The sequence below is a fragment of the Castanea sativa genome, chromosome 10 (genome assembly GCF_040712315.1).
Source record: "Castanea sativa cultivar Marrone di Chiusa Pesio chromosome 10, ASM4071231v1".
NCBI lineage: Eukaryota > Viridiplantae > Streptophyta > Magnoliopsida > Fagales > Fagaceae > Castanea > Castanea sativa.
The window spans coordinates 2487833-2512980 of NC_134022.1; the positions used below are offsets into that span (position 1 = coordinate 2487833).

Sequence of the window (25148 nt, forward strand, 5' to 3'; positions counted from 1 at the left end):
AGATTAATATGTGCTTTCTATGACTCTCTACTTCTAGACATATGCTTTTGTCACTTATTTGCATTTTTGTTGGTCACGTGCATAGTTTTTTTAATAATGAACAAAAAAGGGGGGAAAAAAACAAAAACAAAAACAAAAGTTAAACCCTATTTTAAAGTAAGTCTCAAATTTTTAATTTTGTCAATTAAAATTTTAACATTTTTAAATGATTGCAATATGAGGTCTCTATCCATCTTCCATAAGATAATGCCAATGTAGAGTTTGGTTCTTAGAATTTAATAATTAAAATGCCCCTGACATCTAGATTCTTGAGAATGTGATGATTGAGAATTTTCATTTCACAAGAGTGTAATGCTCTCGGAGTACCTAAGAAATTTCATATCTACACATGGTTTGATAAGATTTCGTTGTTTGACTTACTCTAAGAATCTTAGAGGAATTATTTATTCTTCCTAAAACATCCTTAGGTTTATTAATTCAAAGTCAAGTCCATTAGGATTTCATTGTTTGGTTCACTATGGTAAATTGGGACTTCCTGGGAGTATTTCAAATTTTCAATCATGTACTAATTTTAGATGTTCTATGGCATTTTGGACATTCCTAGGCCATTATGGAGGTTTTAAGGATATTTTGGTCATTTTGGAGGTTTTAGAGTTATTTTGGTCTTTTTGTAGGTTTCAATGGTATTTTCAGCCATTTTTGAGGTTTCAATGGATATTTTGGTCATTTTTTAGGTTTAGGAATTTTTTTTTGGCAATTTTAGAGAATTTTGGGGAATTTTGATCATTTAGGAGGTTTAATAAGTATTTCAATAATTTTTGAGGTTTTCAAAGTATTTTGATAATTTTTTAGGTCTAGGGGTATTTCGGTCATTTAAAGGTTTTCATGGGGTATTTTGGTCATTTTGGAAGTGTTTGTGGGGAGATTGGTTATTTTTGAAGTTAAGGAAAAAATTTTCATTTTACAACGAAACAAACATCAAAAAATATTTTTCATAGTATTCTCAGAAATGTAACAAAACACCAGAAAAACAAACATTTTCTTGAAAACATTTTACATCAGAAAATATTTCACAATGGAACAACTAGAGCCTAAATGAATCAAATTTACTTAGAGCATCACCATCAAGTGTGCCAAATGCCAAATATTTGGCATTTGGCACACCAAACACCTAAAACAGAGCATTAAGAGGTGTGTTAATGTGTCAAAATTTTGAGACATGCTACAGTACACTCTCATCTTTGGCACAGTATGGATGAAAATGGAAAAACTTTTTAATATTTATTTATTCTACTTTTCTCTCTCTTCTCTCACCGTGACATCTGATTCACTCTATCATCCTCTCTTCCTCTCCATCAATCCTCTAACCTGTGATTCATTCTCTCACCCTCTCATCCTCTCCATCAATCCTTCCAGTCGGACATTGACAATCAAGAACCAAAACCACGCCAGTGGACATTGACAATCCTTCCAATCAGACATTAACACACTTGATGGTGATGCTCTTAGGCATTTTGTATTTATGCCCATTTTTTATTGTTAGTTTGTTCTATTGTACTTTTTGGAGTTTTCACCCTTATCTTACTCTGATTTGACTAGCCTTGTTCTATCCTCCACATAAGCATTTTTCGTTCCAAGAGAGGAACGGCATTCTTTCCCTATTTTGAACTATGTATCTTGTCTTATCTATACAATTATGTTAAGTTACATATGGTGTAATTTTTATTAATATTACATCATTTAAAAACTTTTTATTAGTTTATATTTTGAGAAATTCCTGTTGAATTGCATTTTATCTTTATATCTTCCATGTTTGCAAAAATTTGAGATGATTAAAGATTAGTAATTATTTCATTTATAAAATATCTATATTTCAATTTTTTTTTCTTTTAATTTATACACAAAATATGGGTACATTGATCAAATAGTAAATAGTATTTGATTAACATCAAACTATGTAATCTAATGATTTGATATTTTAAAAAATAATACAATTAAAAGTTATTAAGTGATATAACATTAACAAGAGTAAAATCTAGGTATATTTTTTTAGGTGATGTATTTAGGTTTCCTAATTAAATTCAACCATATGGTCTTGGAAACTGTAAATATAAAAAAGGAATTGCATTGGCTAATAGGCCAATAAACCACATGGTTGTGCTGCATTGGCCAATAAGACATATGGTTGAATGTAATTGAAGAATCTAAGGTAAAATACCTAAGGAATTATACTTAAGTATTGTCCTAATAATAATGGGTAACATCACAGACACACGAAATCCTCCCCCCCCCCCCACACCCCACACACACATACAAAACCCTAAAATTTTGGATGTAACAGTTAACTCTTTGTGGGTATTATTATATATGTATGTAAGCCGTTAAACAATCGGAAAAATAAATGGTGAGTTCTAGGGTGATGACATATGTCTATATTTAGAGTAGCATTTTCACATAGGAGGTTAAGTATTGCAAGGGGGTTTATGTTGTATTCAATAACCCTAGGAGGTTAAGTATTGCATAATTAACAGTTTATGTATAATATAATAAAAAATAGAGTTTAGTGTTATGTTCAAAACTTCAAATGGTTCTATATTTTATACAACACAATGAGGTTGGTGTATCTTTTGCTATTCTTTTTTAAAGGTAAATAACATCAACCTCTCTTAGAGCATTTGTATTTGGTATTGCAAATGTTACATGTAAGAAAATTTTAGTATTAATGCATCAAATAAGCCCAACATCCAGACTTGTAAAAACTAACTATTGTAAAAAAATTTGCAATAGTGTAACAATGCAATTCTAAAAATAAAATTGCACTGTAGCTCAATTCTAAAAAAAAAAAAGCTAATACTTTATTCACTTTATCAATTCCTCTTTGGGGGTTTTGGATTTTTATTTTTATTTGAGTTTTGAGATATATTATTTTATTATATAGAAATATTATTTTAAGGTGTAGTATTATAAAATAAAAATAAAAATGCTAAAAATATTATAAAATAATATAATATAATTGATAAATTAATATTTTAAAATAATAAAATAAAATAAGATAGAATTTTAGAATATGGGGGCTATTAGTTGAATGTATTATCACAAAGTGGTTTTACAGCACACAGATATTTCCATCCCTAGTTAACATTATCCTGAGTCCTGGCCGCAGGGACACCTTTACTCGAAGGGCACGGGAAGGAATTAAAGTTCCAACATCAATTAATATCCTACTTGAATGCTGCCAAGTATATGCTTTTTCAGAAACCGACAAATTTTCACTTTAAGTTCCCTCGATCCACAAAAAAATAAGGAAAAAAAATCAAAAGAAGAAGACATTGAATGTAGTCGCAATGTACCTCATTCACACAAAATTCAAGAATTTTCTTTAACATAAAAACAAAAAGAAAATTAAAAAAGAAAAAAAATCTCATTCCATGGATGTAGAATGTCTCGCCGGAAAATCAAAATCTGGGCTACTCATCCTTGGCAAGATATGAACTCTCAAAGCTTCAAAACCGATAGGCAAATCCACCACCCACAATCTCCCAGGAGAGGCCAACACATCTACAACCACAATTCCATTGTCACCACAAACTACACACAGTTTTCCAGCAGCAGCAGCCACATGTTGTGCCCCTCTAAGCTTCTCTGACTCCATAATCTCCTCCCACAAATCCTTCTCATGGTCATACTTTCTCAAAGCACCCTTGGCTTCATCCACCACATACATCACATCTTCATCCATGGCTACCACTGGTCCTCTCCACCCATAAAGCATACCTTCCGGCATCTCCTCCCACTCATCTTTATCAACATTGTAAACGGTTCCTTCTTTTGCTTTCACATTCACCACGCAAAGCTTCCCTCTCCACCCAACTGCATCGATTGCATCTCTACTATATCTTGCATCTTTAAGCCTGCTCTTCTTTTTCCACTCGCCATGGTGATGATCATCATGATCCCACTTCTCCAACGAACGCGCAGTGTCGTTGGAGAAGTGGGATCCCACTCCACTCGCCACGTACAACGCGCCGCGCACTGCGCCTGCAGCGCACCAGCGGCGCGGTGTGGCGAGTCGGGGTCCGAAGGACCATGTCTTGGAGAGCGGGTTGAAGATGAGAGGGTGAGAGAGTGCAGGTGCGAAATTATGAGTGGTGGCGGCGAGGAGAACGAGGTTGTGAGAGAAAGAGACCGATTGAATCGAGAAGTTTCGGGATATGAAAGATGGGTGGTGGAGAAGGACACAAAGTGGTGGTGGTGGTGGAGGAAGGAGGTCCCAAGTGGATGAGATGGGATCGAAGTTGAAGAATTCTATTGAATTGGAATTGGAATTTGAAGACTGGGAATGATGTAAAAGAGCGTATAAAGAGAAGAAAGGAGGGAAGGAAGGTGAATAGATTAGGCGCCGCCATGAGTGGCACACAGAGTAAAGAAGAGAAGGGTTTACGAAAGAAAGGCAGAGTTGGACTATGTGATCAGGTAGTCCTGGTAGCGATGCCTCATCTTGTTGCTGGTGATTGTGGGGTGTGAACTTTTTAAGTTTGGTAGATGGAGCTGTGCAAGAATTAGTTCTGGTATTGTAAGTATTGGCCATGGACTATGAGAGAATGGAGATTAGAGAGTTTGGGGAGAAAGAGAGTGGTGGTGGGGTTTTGTTTTGTATTTTAAAAGGCTTGCAAATTGCCAAATTGGATTGAAGCATTTATGGTTATGGTCCTTGTGGACTGTGGAGTGGGTTCTGCTGTCTTTCTCAGCTTTTCATTTTTAAAATAGTATTAAAAATAGAAGTCATCATTGCCATTGGTGGAGTGCCAACTAGCAATATCAGACCATACATAAACATTGCGTGTCCTGTACACATGGTTTTTTTTTTTTTTGGTACACACGGTAATATGGTATGTAATTATATCTGCCTTATATATTCTTTATTAATATATATATGGACATGATAAGTTTATCACTGTAACAATTTTCACAATTTTGTTTATAACTCAGTTGTAAGTGATAGAAAAAAAAAAAAATGGTAGAACCATGTGAGTCTACAATTTTAACACTCATAAGTCGTCACGTGTACAAGTTGTGATAAAATTGTGAAAATAGTTGTGATATTAGACTTACTCGTATGATAGAATTTAAATCTATGAGGTCAAATTCATGATAATTAACTTATATTTATCTCGTTTCTAAGCTATGAAAATATTTATGGTTGGACCAAATACATGAGATTGAACTATATAATAGGTGAAAATTAGCTCAATTGATAAAGTTTCTGATAGTTGAATAAGAGATCTGGGGTTTAATCCCCACCTACACCAAAAATCGATTAGTGTCTTGGTTTGATGGTAAAAAACTATATCATTAAGAGTGGACGTCATAGATTGAAACTCTCTCTATATAAAAAAAAAAAAAACATTGTTTGACCAAGACTGAGTTTGGACAGACATCCAAAAAAGTTAATGGCCCAACCCATAATGTATGAAAGGCCTATAACAAGGTCATCACGTGAGCAACCAGGCTAGGGTCCAAACAAATCACTTTCGTTCTCCAAGGAGGGGAAGTAGCGTCGAGGAGAAATAATATCTTGGGAGAGTCCACCGTCCAAGCAAGGGCCTCGATGCATGGTTCAAGTTATAAAGGAATCATCACAATGGTAGAGTTAGGAGGACCCACTTCATGGTATGAGATTAGACGTGTTGGAACAATACTCTAGACTCAAAGGGCCACCCAAATCCAGTAGGTGGTGAGGCCCATGCGCAGGTAGAATATTCCTATCATTATCGACCCACTAATGAGAGAGTATAAAATGGACAAACTTTGAAGGGAGAGCGGTTTGATAATTTGGGGGGAGAGAAACACGAGAGAACGAGACACTACAATAAAATGTGTTTTTAGTGACGAAAATTTTAGTCACTAAATGTTCAGTTTTTCATCGCCTAGAGTACAACATAGAGTTTTTTGGGTGAAGGTAAACTAGATAGGAACACTAGTAAGGTACCTCAGCCATCGGAGAATCTCCTTGGACAGCCTAATAGATAGTCCCAAACCACCATACAACAGTCTCTAATCATCAGCCACCTACCTCATCCTTTATGGGACCTCTCATTCTGAATTATACTCCTAATTATATACAAATTAATTGTGATACAAGCCCAAAAATTGCTACGTAAATGGGCTGGACCCCGCAATCTTCATTTCACATAAAAGCTAGCTCTGTCTCTCTCTCTATTAGGTGATATAAAAATCTCTTCCACTCCACAACTTTTAGCCTAAAAAAAATATTCACGTAAAACAATGTGCTATGCAGAATGATTTATATTTATAACCGTGGGAAAGGTTAGTTCTTTATTATTGATTAGTAAGAGGCTTGTTTCCATTGTCATGAATTGGAATTGTGATAAGTTTGTAATGATTTTGGCACGAGGGATAGCAGGGCCGGCTCAACAATTTTGGGGGCTTCAGGCGAAAATTTTAAGTGGATTCTTTTTTAAACTTTAAAGTCTAAACCTACACAAATAAAAATTAATTTATTACATGGTTCAATAAATTAGTATCACATTATCACTATAATACAAATGAGTTGATATAATATACATCAAATTATTAATTGATATAATAATTTATAATAATTGATAAAGTAAGAGTTTGCATTAAAAAAAAATAGTGATAACTTATTAATTAGTGTGGAGCCGTGTGGGCAGCTTAAGCCTTGTGATGTGTTGGGGCTGGTGTACAAGGCTATATAGTCCACATAGCACTTTGCAGTCTTGTCCTATCAAGTCGTGTGCATAGTTATTGTGCAATATTCTGCATTTTAAGATACAATATGATATTTTTAATGCATTTTATTGATAAAAGTACTTAAACTTTTTTGGTAATTAAAATATATAGATAAATATATTATATATATATATATAATTTTTTTTTACAAGTGGGGGCCTTTTTTTTATTTGAGGCCTTAGGCGATTGCATCAATTGCATCTATTGTTCAACCGCCTTGAGGGATAGCAATGATTGATGCAAAGATGCCATAAGGCCCAGATCATTACTAAAATCAGATCCCGTTTATCCCAAAAAAAAAAAAAAAAACTAAAAATAGATCCAACTAAAACTCACAATAAATAAATAAATAAATATAAATATATAGACACACACCAGAAATGTGAAGACACATTATTGATGTTCTTTTTATGAATTTCTACTTCTAGACATATACTTTTGTAATTTATTTGCATTCTTTGTCGGTCACGTACATAGTTATTAAAAAAAAAAAAAAAGAGTTAAACCCTATTTTAAATTGGCTCTCAAATTTTTAATTTTGTCAGTTAAGTTTTTAATATTTTTAAACGATTGCAATATGTGGTCTCCATACATCTTTAGTAAGTTAATGGTAACATAGAGTTTGGTTATACCTCCACACATCTAGATTCTTTAAAATACGATGCTTGAGAATTTGATTTCATATAAGAGTGTAACTATGTAACTATATTTACACATGATTTGATTAAGAATTTGATAAAATTTCATTGTTTGGTTTACTTCTAACAATCAATTAAAGGAAATATTTATTTTTTCCATAATATTCTTAGATTTATTAATTCAATGCCAAGTCTATTGCCCATAACCTTTTATGTGTTTTTCTACTAATAGAAACATAATATGAACCGTGAATTAAGTCAACTCTACTTAAGGAATAACCTAACATTGTGAAACAACTTTATTATCTTAAAAAACAAACAATTATAATTAGAATACAAAAATCAAAGTAATAGATAATTCCTAAAGGTGAATGTTGATGCAGTTGATCCAATTGCCAATAAACGCCTACAAAGAGGACTGTAATGGCACCAGAGGATCGTCAGATTCGTCCAACAGGGGACTCATCAATACTTAAGTTAGCAAAAATTAGGATTAGATTATGAACTCACGTTGCGGTGTGAGGATCTTGTTTTTTTGGCCAATTTAGGTTTAGGAAAATCTCAGGAGAATGTGTTGTGTGTGGAGTTGTCACTTATTTTATTGTGGGAAAAATAAGAAAACTTTCATAAATATGCCTCTTTATTGAATAATAGAAACAATTACATCCAGGAATATAACCAGGACTTAGAGTTAAGGGGTGGAAGTATAAAAAAAAAAATTATGAAACTCCAAATAAGCACCCATTTTCCTCTATAAAAAAAAAAAATCCATTTAGTATTAACAAAACATTAATGAAGACAAAAATACAAAATTATCGTTTTTTTATACATTACAATGCAATCATTTATAAAAATAGAACTCGATGTGGGTTTGTGTGTGTGTGTCTTTGATGCGTGCATTTATTATTGGGTAATTACAAAAATATTTTGTTAAATTCTTTTAAATGTTCAGGTTGTTTGCTTTGGGTAAAATTAGTTGATTGAACTTAATTATATTTAGTTTTGTTATTTGTCATTTTTATTGTTAGGCTAATTTTTTTTGGCTGGTTAATTATGTTCTAGATTTTAGATTTATAAATTTTTTTATGGCCTTTAAAAGGATCAAGGAAATTGTTAAGAGAGATTAAGGGTCCGTTTAGATAGAACTTATTGTTGAAAACTGAAAACATTGTAGTAAAATAATTTTTAAAGGGCTAAAAAACACTGTTCATGCCAAAAGTTACTGTTATTAGCCTAAAATCATTGTTCATGGCCAATGAACAGTAACAAACACACGTAAAAAAAAAAAAAAATTTTGGACATGGACGCGCGTTTTGGCTATCCAAACGCCCTCTAAGTGTAATTTTATCGAATCAAATTGCTAAAGTTTGTACATAAATATATACTAGTATTTAAAAAAAAAAAAAATAGTTGGAGGTGAGGGGGGGACCCCAAGAATAGCTCCGTCCATGATTACGTACATTAACCTCTCCCTTTTGGGCATGTGTAAAGGTATTGCCGTATTGGATACTGTTTCAGATTTTCTCAATCCAAAGGGCAATTTTTGTTTTCACAATAAGATTAGAATTTACTTATTTGGCAGAAAAACCAATGAGGTAGAGACACGTAAAGTCGGTGAGTGAGAGAGTACAGGTTGCGGTCCTAGTGGAACATTACCCCGATGGAGAACTGAGATATTCTTTTCTTGACATGGGGTGGGGTGGGGAACAGGACAACCCACAATAGAGTAGAATGGTTTTTTTTTTATAAGCTCACAAATTTTTGTTGGCAATTTTCTGTATTGCTCAAATTTTGGAAAGATTTATGAACAGTGTTTTGGAAATTTATAGCATTCAATTACTATAAATTATGTAATTGAATGCTATAAATTATGTTTGATAAAAAAAATACTATAAATTTTGAATTCCAGTTAGTTTAATCGTTAAATTAACTGCACAAAAAAAAAAACTAATGGCTGTGAGTCAAATTTTGAAGAGAGAAGTTAACTACCAAAGCTAAAAATTCCTGTCCAAAGAATCAAAGATGCTAATATATTCCATACAATAATTAGTTTGTTTTGTAAATTTGTTTGATGATGGCTTGCATAAAGAGAAATCTATCTCTATAACGATTTTGCAACAAATTCTAGGTGATAAGTTGTATTAACAGTCATAGGTAAGCGAAATTTTTTTTAATGGTTGACCAAAAATAGTAATAATTTGTCATCTATGATTTGTTATGAAATCGTTGTAAAAGTGTGATAGACGCAACATTATTCTCATATAAAAGTTGGTTTTGCACTATTATTAGGTTGTTTTGTTGGATTTTGTGGGTAGCTTTGGCATCTAGGTACTTCTCTTCTCTTGTTGGAATCAACTTCTAAAATTCTATTTTTCAATTTGTCATGAATGATTTTTCAAATTAGTAGATTTTTTTTTCCCCTTTCTGTTTTCATCTAACTATTTTCATCGATCAGTTGAAAAGGGACCAAACTCTGCGCAAAATTTAACTAACAAGTGGTATTATATTAACTACCAAACTATGCACCAAATTTAACTAACAAATGGTATTACATTAACTTAAATTAATGTCGTTGAAAATTACATGTAAGTGAATCTAACAACAAATTATTTATACTGTGTTCTGATGGATGTGAGTAACAGTGGATAGAGAAACCATATATTGTAGCGTTTTGGTACGCTTGTATGAATTATAGAATGTCTTTTAATAAGCAAAAGTATATAGTTTTATAAAAATTTATACAAAAAAAAGAAGAAGAAGCAAAAGTGTATATATATATAAAAAGGCAATACAGCATGGACCTTGCAGATGTGAAAAATTTCAAAAAAAAAAAGTGATAATTGTTGGAGCAGTTGATCTTCTCATTAATGTTATATTTCCTCTCCCATAAAGTATATTTTCCTCAGGTCCTTATGGACATTAATTCTATTCCTTTTCTATCATAGCTGATCAAGGGGGAGACTGGTTGACCTGGGCAGGAGCTAATAGAGGGGATTTTGACTTGAAGCATGCCTATTCCATAGCCATGGGCTGTGGGGCTGATGGAGAAGCTTTTTCTGGGCAGTGGGTGTGGAAGCTAGAAACCTTGCCTAGGATCAAGACCTATATATGGCAGTGTTTGCACAACAGTATTGGAGTTTGGGGGGGGGGGGGGGGGGTGGGGTGTCTACCAAGAAGGGGCATTAATGTGTCTGATGTATGTCCTTTGTGCCAAAGGGATTCTGAATCCATTCTACACAGGTTGAGGGATTGCGAGGCTGCCAGAAGTATTTGGAGCCATTTGGGAATTAATGAGATTAGCAGCTTTTATGAAGGAAGCTTGGGTTTGTGGCTTGAAAAAAACCTGTAAGGATAATAGGTGTAGAGTGAGTAACCAACCCCCTTTGGAAAATTGTTTTTCCTTTTGCAATCTGGCTGCTGTGGAAGAATAGAAATGAGGTGGTATTTAAAAACCATTGTGTGCAGTCCAATGTGCATGAGAAGGCCTTTTTTAGTGCGCTGGAATTTCAGCAGTGTGTTTCGACTCCAAATATTCAGGCAACAGAAGAGTGGTGCAAATTAGATCGGATAAGCCTCAATCTGGGTGGTTTCACCTAAATACAGATGGTTCTGCATTACACAGCTTGGGCAAGGCTGGATGTGGTGGTCTCATTAGGAATGACCAAGGGGAATGGGTTGGGGGTTTCTCAAGGAGACTTGGCTGCATAAACAGTTTTACCACGGAATTATGGGAACTTAGAGACGGTCTAATACTCTGCAACAGCTTGCAATTGAATGCAGTAGATATCCAACTAGATGCTATTGCTATTGTCCAATTACTCACCAAGCCATCTGATACTAACCTGGCTGTTCTGCCTCTTCTTCATGACTGCAAGCAGCTGATATCACAGATTGGCCAAGTCCGGATCGGGCATTGTTACCGTGAAGCAAACTCATGTGCTGACAGGTTGGCTAAGATAGGGACTGATCAAGAAAATTTAGTTATTTTGTATCATGATCCACCCGTGGATCTTTTGGAGCTTTTAAGCTCGGACAAAAATTGTACCATAGCAGGTCTACTGCTACTCTCAGTTCTTAGTTTTTGTTAATGACATTTCCTGATTACCAAAAAAAAAAAATGATGCATGTAATTTTTTCCGCCAAATTAGTTATGCTTAGCAATGCAATTGACTTGAGCACAGCCCTTTTTGCATCCTTATTCCAATGCGTTTCATTACTTTCATCATCAATACCGAATTTCATGATTTTGAAGTGTCAAGAAAGTGAGGCCATAAAATGACTGGTAGAACTAGACCCCACCCCTAGATTCCCAATAAACTATCACCATAAAATGAAACTCAAGTGGAGAATTGCAATTAAACATTAAAATATTTCATGTATGGCCATCATAGTATTTCATTGGCATGGCACTGTAAAATCGAAAGCACCAAATAAAATTACAAAAATCTATAACAAAAATAAATCCTGGTGTTCTATAGACCTTTTATATGACACCTATCATCTTCAATTCCAGTACTAAGAAATAACGAGTACAAACAATGAAAAGCATGTCTAAAAAAAAAAAAAAGGGTGTTTTACCAAGTTAGAATGGAAATCTGGCTTGGAGTTGTGCCTTTCGGCCAAATATTAATTTCACGGGTTCAACCGTCTTTTAAGTTCTTCGACAAGACTACTTCTAGGAATTTTATCTTCTTTAGCAGCCTCAATATCTTTTAATATAACAATCCCTTCATTCATTTCCCGTTCACCCACGATAACCATCCACGGGATCCTCGACTCTCTAGCACGGTCAATGTGCTTCATCACCCTTTTATTAACAAAATATTCGGCTTTCACTTTGGCATTCCACAGTTCACTTACCAGCTCTGCAGCTTGAGTCAAGTCATCCCCCAGTATACTAACTAGGACTTCAGTCTTTGTTGCACGTGGTAACTGCCAAAACACCCAAAAGGAATGAAAGAACTCATCAGCCTCACCACCAGGGTGCTAGATTATTAAACTCTGAGTTGCTAGCCAAAATATTAGAAAGTCGAGGTTCATATATGTATATTAAAGTATTATTATCACCTGGCTCTGGTCTTTCTGTAGCTGCTCCATTATAGCAAATACCCGCTCGATTCCAAGACTAACACCAACTGCTGGAACCTGCTTTGCACCAAACATACCAATAAGGTTGTCATAACGTCCACCAGCAGCAATTGAACCAACCTGAGGACATGTACAAGCAAATCACATCATCAGTACTTAAAACACAAGCGCGTACACGTGCACACACGTTTTCTTGGAAACACATGAAGCAAATGAAATGCACCAATTACTAGATCACACAAGAAGCAAATGAAATGCACCCATTATTGAAAATGAACTGAAAAATGAAATTTTTAAATTTAAATTTTACATCAGTTCTGATGTTAGCTATGGATTTTTGTTTCCTCGTCTCCACTACCAAGGCAGAACTTAGTAACTTCAGTTGGCTTTAGATCCGAAAAATCTCAACTAGGTACTGCATTGGCTGTTCTACACAATTGTTACCACTCTATCTTTTGTCCCTCTATACTACATGATGAAAACTAAAATCAAACCAAAAAGAATTATGAAAAATTAATTATTGACATTTGCTTTTAATGTCAACTCTAAGACTTAAAAATTTCAAGTTTCTTAAATTTATTTTTCACACTTCATAAAAACTGACATTTTTTTGAATAAGTTCATAAGGACTTTTTCATTTCATGACTCAATTTCTCTCTTTTCTTTCCACAATCCTTTTCCAATCTCCTCCTTCATCACAGTTGTCACCCCACAACAATCATGTAAACAAAAACAGTAACATGAAGCTTATTTATGGAGAAATCATCTTTCCGGCCCCCAGAAATCAGACAACACAAGTAAATGGCTGAAATAATCATAACTCTAGAGACTGAAAACGATCCATGTCATAGAACTATATGATTGTCACAGGATCATAAAATACAGAGGAGCAAAGACAAAGCAAATTAAGAACAATAATTCATAAGCTTCTACAGCAGCACTAGGATCTTTAAACATATCAGATATAAATGGGCATACAACATTACCACCATCCAAACTTCATCACACAAGTTTCAATAATAAAGAAAAAAAAGAATTGAGGAAAGACATCTATACGAGAGGATTACCAATGACCTACTATCATGAAAAGCTAACATATAATGCCACCAATACAAAACCAGCCACACATATATCAACAGCAATCTGATAGGATGGAATGCATTGTTCAAGCGTGCTCTTTAAATTAGAGCATATGCACATGTCACTGCCATGTCAAATTATCACAATAATTCAATGTCCATTTGTTCTTCTAGAATTTTGGCCAGTCGATTTGACCAGTTCAGATCACAACTAATATGATAATAAACCATTTAAAAAAATTCTCCCAGATCAATAAGAGAAAAGATCCTTGGGCATCATTATAAAAGGATCAGCTATTAAAGTGTCACCAAAAACAATATGGATTCACAAGGAAGAAAAAATAAATGAAATGAAAAATGCAGATGTTTCGTAAAAAATTACCTGTGCACCGCCTTTAAAAACAGCCTCAAATATGACTCCAGTATAATAATCAAGGCCTCTGGCAAGACTCAAGTCAAAAACCACTTTGTCAATACACTTTGACACTTCAAGAGCTTTAAATAAAATCTCTAGGTCATTCAGTGCATCAACAGATCCATTGTGTCCTAAGAACTTGCTGCCCTGCTGCTTAAGCTTAGATAATAGTTCCAAAGGCTGTCCCCTTTCCTTCACAAAAGTGCCAATTTCATCTGCTGTCTCAACAGATAAGCCCTTCTCCTCCACCTAACAATAATTAACAAGAAATATATAACCAAACATACTAAAATTCATGCAATGATATAAATGGAATACACAATTAAATTATTAATCCAACATTTCATTTATAAATATTATTGCAAAGAGAAAAGCTCAAGTAAAAGGAATGAATATGCAAGCTTCCCTATAAAATTACAATAGAGTAAAAATTAGGCTCTAAATTACTATTCCAACATATTTACAAAAAGATGATCACAGAATTATCCTTATATTAATGAAATGCTAACAACTAGATAGGCTATTGCTCCTAGTAATAATAACCAAGTATGACAACAGTATTTTTTGATAAGTATGACAACAGTATTTGCATACAAGTGTTCTTACCATTTCCTTTTTTATCTGCTCAAAAGGTTGCTTATCTAACTTGTCAATACTTGAACATATGGTTCTGAATTTTTCCGGTGGCACTCCACATATGTCCAACATTCCATCAAGTAACTTCCGATGATTCAATTTTATCTGTAGATGAATAGGAAATTAATTAAAATAATAATAATAATAATAATAATAATAATAATAATAATAATTATTATTATTATTATTATTATTATTATAGAACACACTTTGAAGAAGGTCTTTATCACAAAATCAATAAATCGGTTTCATTTCAACTAGGCCTTGCTCATTTGCTCATTCTTTATCGAATCATATTTATCAATTGTCTTCAACCACAATATGTGATGAAACATATTGAATTAGCACCGCTGACCAGGTAATGGTTCCAACTTCCAAGACAAACTCAGTGACATTGCTGCCATCAGATGGCAATAAATAGCATCTATGAGGATAGGAGGCATGCACCCAATACAAGTGACAGATGCATAACAAGTCAATACCAATATCAGAGACGAAATACAGTATAGTATATAATCCGCAACAAATTTAAATGCTAAACTTTTGACTAACAAGGATAGGTGGGTAAAAAAATGAGGTTACCTCATAATCTCCAATTTGCAGTTCATCAAGGAGTTCTGTCAAAATTTTAACAATCTCAAAATCTGGCCCCATTTTTTCATATTGGCCTGCAATGTCTAAATCGCACTGGTAAAATTCACGGTATCTTCCCTTAGATGGGTTGTCCCTCCTGTAAACCTTAGCTATCTGGTACCTTTTAAATGATGTGAGACCATTCATAGCCACATACCTAGCAAATGGTACGGTTAAGTCATATCTCAAAGAACAAAGTTCTCCACCCTGCCAACAGATTGAACATAAACTTATATCACTATTGAGTAAATATGAAATGGTGTAACTAAATTCCTTTGATAAGTACAGCAAACAATGATAAATTACAGGTTAGCTGGGGAAAAAAAGAAAAGTTGGGGAAAAAAAGAAAACAGTCCTTATATAAATCTTCTTTGGATGGAAAAAAATAAAATAATATATATAGATAGATAGATAGATAGATAGATAGCCAGGTGACTCAAATATCAACTACATGAAGTAACAACTTGATTGAACAGGCGAAAATTCCTAAAATTAAAAATAGCATAAAAGGAAATGACTTAAATGAATTAACTAATATGAAATAATTACCTGGTCAGCAAGATCATATACCAACTTTGAATCTTCCCCATACTTTCCCATGAGAGTTTCTCTCAGTTCAAACGCTGGAGTATCCAACGCGGTAGCACCATGCCTCTCAAAAACATCCTCAATAATTGAAAATGCTCTCTTTCTTATTGTCATTTGTTCTTTCGCAAAATCACGAGTACCCTAATTTGTACCATAATATGGTTACAGCCAGCATGCTAGTGATGCATTCAAGGGGCAGAAATAAAATAATTTCTTAAATAAGAATATGAACACAACAGTATGTTCATAAATTAAAACAAAATAAGTGAGTATTGAAATTTTGATTGATTAAAAAGAGTATAAAATTGCAAACAGCTCCTTGCAATATGCCATTTTTTTGGTCCATGAATTAGAAGTATATTAACTAAAGACTGTACAAAAGTACAAACAGCTCCAAAGAGCACCTATATCAACAATAAACTCAACAGGCTGCTCAAAAGCATGCAACAAAATTACAGGCAAATTACAATAAGCTGTCAACATATTTAAACAATTCTCCACTTCTAGCACTAAATTCTAAAAACATTTTTTATGAAACATTCTCCAAGAATTGCTCCAATGTTGACACAAGTATAAAATGTTTTTCCCATCTTTATACAGAGCACATAAAAGATAATAATAATAATGCACCCGTCATTCAATGAGAATTAAGTGATAAAATTTCAGGAATGTCATCACCTTTGGAAGCTTGGGCAATCTTCTACTTTCATTGGTTTCTACAATCTCCTTTAGTTTCTTCAACAAGCTATCAAACTCCCGGTCCTTTGGGTCCAAAAACAACAAAAGATCCTCGACCCATTTCTCAATCCCATCACCTGCCTTACCCTGCAACCTATCCTTAATCAATTGCACAATCACACTAGTCCCTTTCCCCAACAACACTTTCTTCTTCTTTTCACCCTTCTTATCCCCCTTCACATTCCCTCCTCCTACTCCTCCATTCACCTCAACACTACTCCCACTCTTTTCACTCCACTCGACACCCTCAAGGGCGATAAATCCCGTCATTGCCTCCCACGCCACAATCTTCCACACCATCCCCAACAACACATTCACTTGGTGCACAAACTTTTCGTACTCCTTTTCGAACCCCAGCTCCAAAACCAACTTAAACCCATTTCTCAAGCTCTCACCACTAGCACATTTCCCTTCAAACAAACCCACCAAGCTCGACCGTAAACCTTCATTACCAATTGAATCCAAATTTGCCTTCACACGACTCAAACTACACTCCCCCAATTCATTAATCGCTGCTGCCAATGGATACAGCACAGTCCTCACATCCGAACCCGAACCCGAACCCAAATCCTTGGAATTCAGCTCAATTCTTGTCTTGGAATGCACCAACTTCACAATCTCCCTCAAACTCCCATGAACTTTAGCTATTTTCGACACCGAATCAATCTCAACCTTCCCAACCAACTTCGACCCATTCAGCAAAACCTTCATATCACTCGCAACCCCAACCTCCTCCTTCGCCGAGAACCCATCACCGGAATCCATCGAATTGAACACCGCCGCCACGTCGGCCTTAATGGCCTCGCACGACAATGCAGCCACCGCATCGGAAACCGCCGACAACGCCGCCGATTGGTGATCCAACACAGCGCAAACTCCAAACAAACCCGACGGATACAATTTGTCAACCAATGCCGCTTCCTCTTTGCTCAATTCGATCGAACCCAATTCTAGGGTTTGCGAATTCTTGTATCTGTTGAGGGCTTCGGAGATTCGGATGGGGAGGAGCGTGGAGGAGTGATCGGAGCAGCGGAGGAGCTTGTAGAGGAGGACGGTGAGGAATGCTCGGAGTTCGAGAGGGGCTAGGGTTTTGGGGATGGGGAATTGGGATTGGACAGGTGGCGAAGCCTGATTGGGTGAGAGTCTATCGAGTGCGGAGGAGTCGAGTCGTAGCGAAGCGAAGCCGGTGGCAATGGCGTAGAGTGAAGATGAAGAGAGAGATGAGCCCTTGCCTCCTAATGTAATTACAGAGACTTCGGAGGCTTTGTCTTTGTCTGAAGCCATTTTTATTTTTTGTTTTTGGATTTGGAAAAAAGTGTTTAGAGAGAGGCAGCTAGCTTCGGCCCTGAGGACAGAGGAGGAGAGGGTTTAGGGGTTTGGCCTTTGAACTTCTACTAACTAAGTGAGATGATATATATATATTTTTTAATCCAATATATATAATAAAATTGCATACAAGAGAAATTGTATTTATTTTGTGAGTATTAAATTTTGAGCATAGTCTAAAGAATTTAAGATATGTAAATCTGTACCAGTACACATTTTTGGTGCGATGGTCATTTTATAGCTATAAATGCTTGTGGAGTGTGGGGTAAGGGCCGGGGTTTAAATCTCGAAGAAGAAATTTCACACACATTTACACTTAGATTAGGTTAGAGTAGAAATTCTATTTTGTATCAAAAAAAAAAAAATCAGTAAATTTGTGTGGTGCAAGCCTAGAAAGTAGGGTCTAGATCACTCTCTCCACGACACTCATGCTGCTAATTGTCGCCATAGGTCAATTTCTCACTTTCTCAATTATTCATTACATGAGTTTGTTTATACTTATTCTTTAATCTTAGTTTCGTGGGGGGTTTCATGTTCTTCATATGGTAGATAATCAATTTTGTAAGGATTTCATTTCTTTGAATAGGTTTGAATTTTGAATAGAGTGGGAATTTTACCTATCATTTTTATTTTTTGGTGAAATCGGAAGAATGGGATATTATTAGTGGTTGTGATGAAAATACACATGATATGTTATAATACTTCCTCTCAAATAAAATATAACTGAAAATTTAAAAGAGCAATGAAATCCAAGAAAGAATTTGCAATGCATGAGGACTAATCTTTAGGTTCAGAATCTTAGTTTCAATTTTTCTTTGTCGAAATTTGGAGTTCAAGTAAGGTTCATATACAGCCACCTTAAGCATTATATGACTTACATCACAATACTTGTATTCACTTCATTGTTAACTTCATTAGAATAAATATTCAATATTGGAATAGGTGATTTCAAACTTGGAATGATTTATCAACAATTTGTAAGCAAGCAGCTAATATTATAACAGAGCATTAGAGACAAACTCAAGCTTGGGCTTTTGAGTTTCTTGGCCATTTGTTCATCGAAGATTAAGCTCCTGTTTCTCATAGAGTTTATTGGTGCTCATTATCTTAGACATTGTTCTTTGAAGAGAGTGGAGTGTAATTTTATGTTATTATTACCAAGAGATCAAGTGTGTGTCATTGGAGTGTAATTGTATGATATTATTAGTCTATTGTTGGAGACTAATGCATAAGGTTGTTATTTATATTGGCAATCCATTTACACTTTAGAAAGTATTAGAATTGGAAATTACTAGGTGTTTCTTCTATGATTTAAATCAAACTGGTGGTACCTAATAGGTTCTAAGCCTTGAACTTAGTTCACAGTGTATATTAAAGTGCTATTATTTATGAATTCGCTATATTTATCTTGGTCTTGATGTTTTTGCCCTTCTAAGATATGTTTATCTCACTTAGATTTAGCTTCTTTATAATGGGTTCATCTTTTTGTTTTGTTTTGTTTTTTTTCTTTTTTGAGAGAGTGGTAAGAACATGTGGATTATTACGTAGTCATGTTTTGTTCATTCTAATTGGTATGTTTTAATTCCTTACATAGTCATGTTATATATATATATATATAGTCATGTTTTGTTCATTCTAATTGGTATGTTTTAATTCCTTACATAGTCATGTTATATATATATATATATATATATATATATATATATATATATATATTTCATTCTGACTTGAAAGTTTATTGTGCTAAGAATATTACGACCCTCACCTATAGAAGAATGAGAAGGTTATGATGATATAGAAGAGTTGAATTTTGGGATGGTTTGGTTGCGTAATGATAGGGACATTGGCCAAAGTTCAAGTTTTTGGTGGTTTGAGAGAAGGAATTGGGTTTTGTATTTTTTATTGTAGCTTGCTTTGTTGGTTGGTGACAGGTTTGAGACCTTTGTGGGATAGGGCTTGGTTGTGGTCCTTGTGGGCAATGAAGTTGGTTTTGGAAAATTTGTATTTAAATTTTTTTTTTGTTTAATGTTTTCATTTGTTTTTTCATTAGTATTTTGCAATAAAAATTTTAAATTTAAACGTAGAAGTGTAAGTTTGAATGATAACAAATGGTTCAATTATATTATGTTGCACGCACAAGAACTACATAAAATGTTTTGCATTTTGGTGAATCTTAGATGGGTTTAGGGAACTATAAAAGATTACAATATATAACTAATGGTGTGATTTGCATTTATTTAGATCTAAGTTATATTGGTAGAATATAATCCTCTAATAGATCAAGCACGTGCCTATTGTTGGAGATCAAGCACGTGTTATTTTTACTAACTATATAAAAAGAGCGAATAACTCTATCTACAGTATTTTGGTTAATTCAAGTTTTGGAGAGTAAAACGGTGCGATTGGGCGAGGTTTTAGTGAGAGACCAAACAAAGACAAAACTGAGAGAGAAATAAAAAATCTTTTGGCTCAGGGAGTGGGGTACGTACTGTTTGAAGAAGAGAGAGGCCAGCAGAGAGAGAGAGAGAGAGAGAGAGAGGCTTGGTAAGAAAATACAGTCTCACTCTTTTCTTTGGACAAATCTGAGAGATGGAGAGTTGGGGTGGGTTTGGTGTTTTTACTCAAATCACACGTCAGGTATTTTTTTTCATTACTCTATGGTTTGCTTCTTTTCTTTCTTTCCATTCTTTTTTGTTTCATTTCTTAAAATTTCAACAACTGAATTTTCGGCTGAAGAAAATGTAGCAGTTGTTGTTTTATGTTTTTGGTGTATTGTATTGGGGGCAGATTTCTGAATAAAGGTCTCTCTCCCTATGGTTGTATATATATAGAAAGATGTGTATAACATACTCAAGTGCCAAGCTCTGAACAGTTCTTGGTTTTTTTCTTTGATTTTGAGGCCTTAGTAGAATTCTAATGGTATTTGGAACTTTGAATGCAGTAAGAAGAACATTCATGGATGCAGACGGATTGATATGGGTACTTACACTTTATTCTTTCCTCCTTTAGTTCTATTAACTAAATCTTACGATACATTAATTTAAAAGAAGTTTTAATTAATATTTAACAAATTTACGAATTTTAGTATTCTATATCTCTCTAAATTTTTCTTTGGTTTATTCATTTCGCAAATCACTGGTGAGTCGTTTACATAAAACAAATACTTTGTATTTTTTCTTTTTAACTAGAAAGCCTCTTATTGTTTCAGGACCTACATTGTGCTTTATACTTTTTTTTTTTTTGCTGATTTCGCTATTTTACAATTGGCTTAGGTTCGCTTAGATAGAACTTATTACTGAAAATTGAAAACATCGTAGCAAAATAATTTTTAAAATTTTTTAAAACTATGAAAAAGTACTGTTCAATTAAAATTTTTTTTTTCATATGCTTGGTGTACTGTTCATGTCCTTGGTCTTAAAAAAAAAATAAGGCAAACGCTGAGTGGAAAACGGCAATCCAAACAGATACTTAGTGTCCTCTCTTGTACTTTTATCTTGGGATCTGTGATATGTTTGGTTCTACTGTCTCTTAGGGCTGTTAATTTGTATATAGCTTTGTTTTGTTCAGTGAAAATTTACTAATTTATCAAAAAGCAATCACCTAAATTTTTATTTATTTTAATTTTAGAGGATGGTGTCATTTGTGCTCTAACATTGCGAAAATTATATGTTGTACCCGGCATATATGCCAGGTACACCATATACCGACTCCTAACATTGGATGTGTGAATAAATTATTTTTTTATATATAATATGGAGCATATTAAGTGATGGGAACATATTAGATTAGTTACCTAAATCTATAATTCCCTTATCCTAATCAATTTTATTTATTTTACTCCTAAAACACTATCATACAATTGGATGGCTTAAGCTTATTTGCATGGGGAATTTTTAGACTACACCTTGAACAATTTAAAACAGAGTTTGAAATGTTAATGAAATTGGTAGTTCTTGTATGTACCGATACTTATAGATTAGTGATTGCATTCTTCTTTCATACCCTCCTTAAATTTTTGTACTGCTTTCATTCTTTTCTTTGGTATGACAGCCAGCTAAAGGACCTCAATTTAATGGGAGTTTAGCCTGCTGAATTTAAAAATCTTTCTCATTTTTGAGAACTATTAGAAAAACATGCATGTTTCCTAGCATTATAGAAGTCAATTAACCTAATCATGTCATCATTTTTTTGCTGAATTTTTCTTAGAGATTATTGATTTTGGAGAGTTGTTAGTAAGTCTAGAGAAATTGTTTGATATGTGACTTGTGTGTGATAGTTTTCCGCTGTTTGTGTAGGCCTTGTAAATAGCCTTTTGGAACTATTACCGTGTACTGTTAGTGTTAATTGTATAGTTGTTCCAAGTAGCTTGATGTTGGTTTTATTGACTTGAGTTGGGTTGTAGCTTAATTTGTTGATTTGATTTTTGAAAAATGAAAAATTTGTTGGTGCAAACACAATGATAATGGAAATAACACGAAGAGAAACTGAATAATACTTCTGGATTTTTTATTAATTTAAAGAAAGAGATTATACAAACAACACTATTTGGACTGAGGCGCGGCACTCACTCTCTTTAAGGAGATTCAAGCCCTTGGTTGGCTAAACTTTGTAACCGGTGCAGACCGTCTCTGACTTGTCCACCCTTCACCTCCCCTTGCGCACGTATCTGGCCCAATATTTGAGACAATTCATGTTAGCCCATTAATCACCACAATTAAAAAGAACAAAATAGTCTCTCTCCTTTTCAATGTGGGATTTAAACATTTTCACTAACTCCTCATCTTCCACATTCACTCCCACATTTTTACATTTATGTTATTCATTTTAATTATTTAATATTAAAATGTTCCAGCAATATTCTATTTAAATAACCAAACTAGCTGTAGTGTTGTGTTTTTGTACTTGGGTCCTAGATATAATGTTTACTTTTGTTTTCTTGACCAAAGCTTTTGTTGTGGATTATTGATATGTGGATTGTAATAGTTTTAGGATGCATTAAGAAAGAGTTTGGTGGAATTGTTAACTAAGAGGGGTAAAAAGAACAACCTTTAATTGAGTTCATGTTTTAGTGTTTTAAATCATTGGTTTTTACCTTATTTTTTAAATTTGATATTGCCCTCATGTTGGACTTTCGGTTGGTTAAGTTTTTGTTATACCATCATAAAACCAACTATGATTATGATTGTTGTGTTCATTTCAGGTGGCATGACAGTATCACTTGGTAAGATAATAGATTTAAGGTGGTGGCAAGTTTTCTGCTGAACTTCAAGATCAAACATTCAAAATTAATCCCTTTAAGAAGAAAAGATTGGATCAACTTTAGCGTGCAAGGACAACCTGGAGAGAACTATAGTGCTTTGCTGTTATGGTGCTACTGCAACAATAGAAAAAGAGATATTCATTGTAGCTCTTAGAAAAGCTCTTGGGGAATTTTTTTAAATTTTTTTTATAACTTTTGGAAGTTTTTGGAGAGTGATTAATGATTAGATTATACTTTTACATTGTATAGCTCTAAAAAGATAACTTAATTATATAGATAAATCCGTATCTTATATGTAATTATTCTAATCATGTAGAAAAATTTGTTAAGATTAAGAAATTAGTATTATCTATGCATTTTTTAGTACAAAACCTAGTGGTTTTGTGTTATCTAATGAAAAATATAATTTTTTTAGTAAAACAGAGGAGTGACATGTGCCTTGCACGTGCTGCCCTAACTAGTAACATTAAAAAATTCATGGGATTTTTGGGGTTTTTTTTTTTTAGACATAATACTTTATGACTCATTAAAATTACAAATTTCACATTTCAATTTTTAAGGTCATGTCCCATCTTCAATAGATGAGTACTGTAAGAGCATCTGCAACAGGAAATGCTATCTCATCTCATTTTACCATTCCAAAAAGCTATTTTATCAATTATACCATACCATTTTACAACACACCCAACATCCCAAAATTCTATTTTTTTTTCCCATTTTATTTAAATATTCTATTTTATTCCTTTTTCTACTATTCGCTTTTTCTATTCCTTTTTCTCTCTTCCTCCCTTAACTTCTAGCACCAGTTTCAACACACAGAACCACACACACACAAACCCATGATACACTGATCCACCTATCCAAACCCATCACCACACACATAGAGCCACACACACACACTCAAACACAAACCATCAAACTATTAACTGAGCCACACACACAAATCATTAAACCAATCGGAGCCAGCAACAGCCACCACACCTCCAAAGAGACCCACCACTGATGCCTCACCGAAATCCATGCTGGAACCTAGCTTGCCATGCACGACCTCACCACGACCCACCTCCACTCCAGCAAACCCACGACCCATACTGTCACTTGACCCACGTCCACAACCCACACCATACCCTTAATCACCCATCCCCACCACCATGGAAACCCTCCACCACATCAAACCCATCTGCCACCACATCAAACCCTTGATTCAAGGGAAAATAGAGAGGAAAAAAAATGAAAGGGAAGAGAGGGACGAGAGAGGGGGAGGGATTGAATGAGTGAACTGAAAAAGAAAAAAGAAAAGAAAAAAAGAAAGGAGGTGAGAGTGTGATCGGTGAGAGAGAGAGAGAGAGAGAGAGAGAGAGAGAGAGAGAGAGAGAGGAATTGATAAAGAACAGAATAAAATATTAGTTTTTTTATTTTTATTTTTACAATACTGCTACAGTGCAATTCTACCTTTAGAATTGCACTGTAGCAGTATTGCAAATTTTTTTGCAATACTTGGTTTTTACAAGTCTGGATGTGGGGGGTTTATTGGGCTTGAATGCTAAAATAAACTTACGTTTGGCATATGACCTTTCCCCTGTTGATGCTCTAAGAGTAGTGCTACAAATTTCATAATGAATTTAATTAATTATAAATAAATCAACCGTTACGTGAGTTGCAAATATAAGAATATTCTAAAGTCATCGCATTTTTTATATTTATATATTTGTTGTTTTGAGAATAAGGGAATAAAGAAAAGAGGGGAAAGTATTGAAAAAAGTTACATTTCATATATATATATATATATATATATATATTGAAAACGCTTTATCACCTATGCGAAATTTTATTAATCTCTATGTCTAATCAATGGTTACCAAATTGGTTTATGAGCAAGTTATTACTGAGAGTTATCAGGTTTTATCTAATGCAAGAGGAGAGGGTTTTGGGTGGAAATGTGAAGGGGGAGGAAAATCTATTTTGTATCAAAAGAT

General features: G+C 34.1%; 2 protein-coding genes and 1 long non-coding RNA gene across 3 annotated transcripts; 1 reads left to right on the top strand and 2 right to left on the bottom strand.

The window, feature by feature from the left end:
- Positions 1-3244: 3244 nt before the first annotated feature.
- On the bottom strand, positions 3245-4716 carry LOC142612997 (F-box/kelch-repeat protein SKIP25-like). The gene has a single exon (XM_075785178.1). It carries the CDS (start codon positions 4586-4588, stop codon positions 3422-3424), a length of 1167 nt encoding a protein of 388 aa, XP_075641293.1. The 5' UTR covers positions 4589-4716; the 3' UTR covers positions 3245-3421.
- A 7048-nt stretch (positions 4717-11764) lies between these two features.
- On the bottom strand, positions 11765-17971 carry LOC142613588 (histidine--tRNA ligase, cytoplasmic-like). The gene is made up of 7 exons (XM_075785995.1): positions 16527-17971; positions 15810-15989; positions 15210-15467; positions 14598-14732; positions 13959-14240; positions 12477-12617; positions 11765-12341 (listed from the first exon to the last, which is right to left on the bottom strand). Exons 1-7 carry the CDS (start codon positions 17868-17870, stop codon positions 12042-12044), a joined length of 2640 nt encoding a protein of 879 aa, XP_075642110.1. The 5' UTR covers positions 17871-17971; the 3' UTR covers positions 11765-12041.
- A 2460-nt stretch (positions 17972-20431) lies between these two features.
- LOC142613007 (uncharacterized) lies at positions 20432-23401 on the top strand. The gene is made up of 3 exons (XR_012840217.1): positions 20432-20549; positions 20854-20891; positions 23113-23401. It is a non-coding gene; the product is annotated as an uncharacterized LOC142613007 (long non-coding RNA).
- Positions 23402-25148: the final 1747 nt, after the last annotated feature.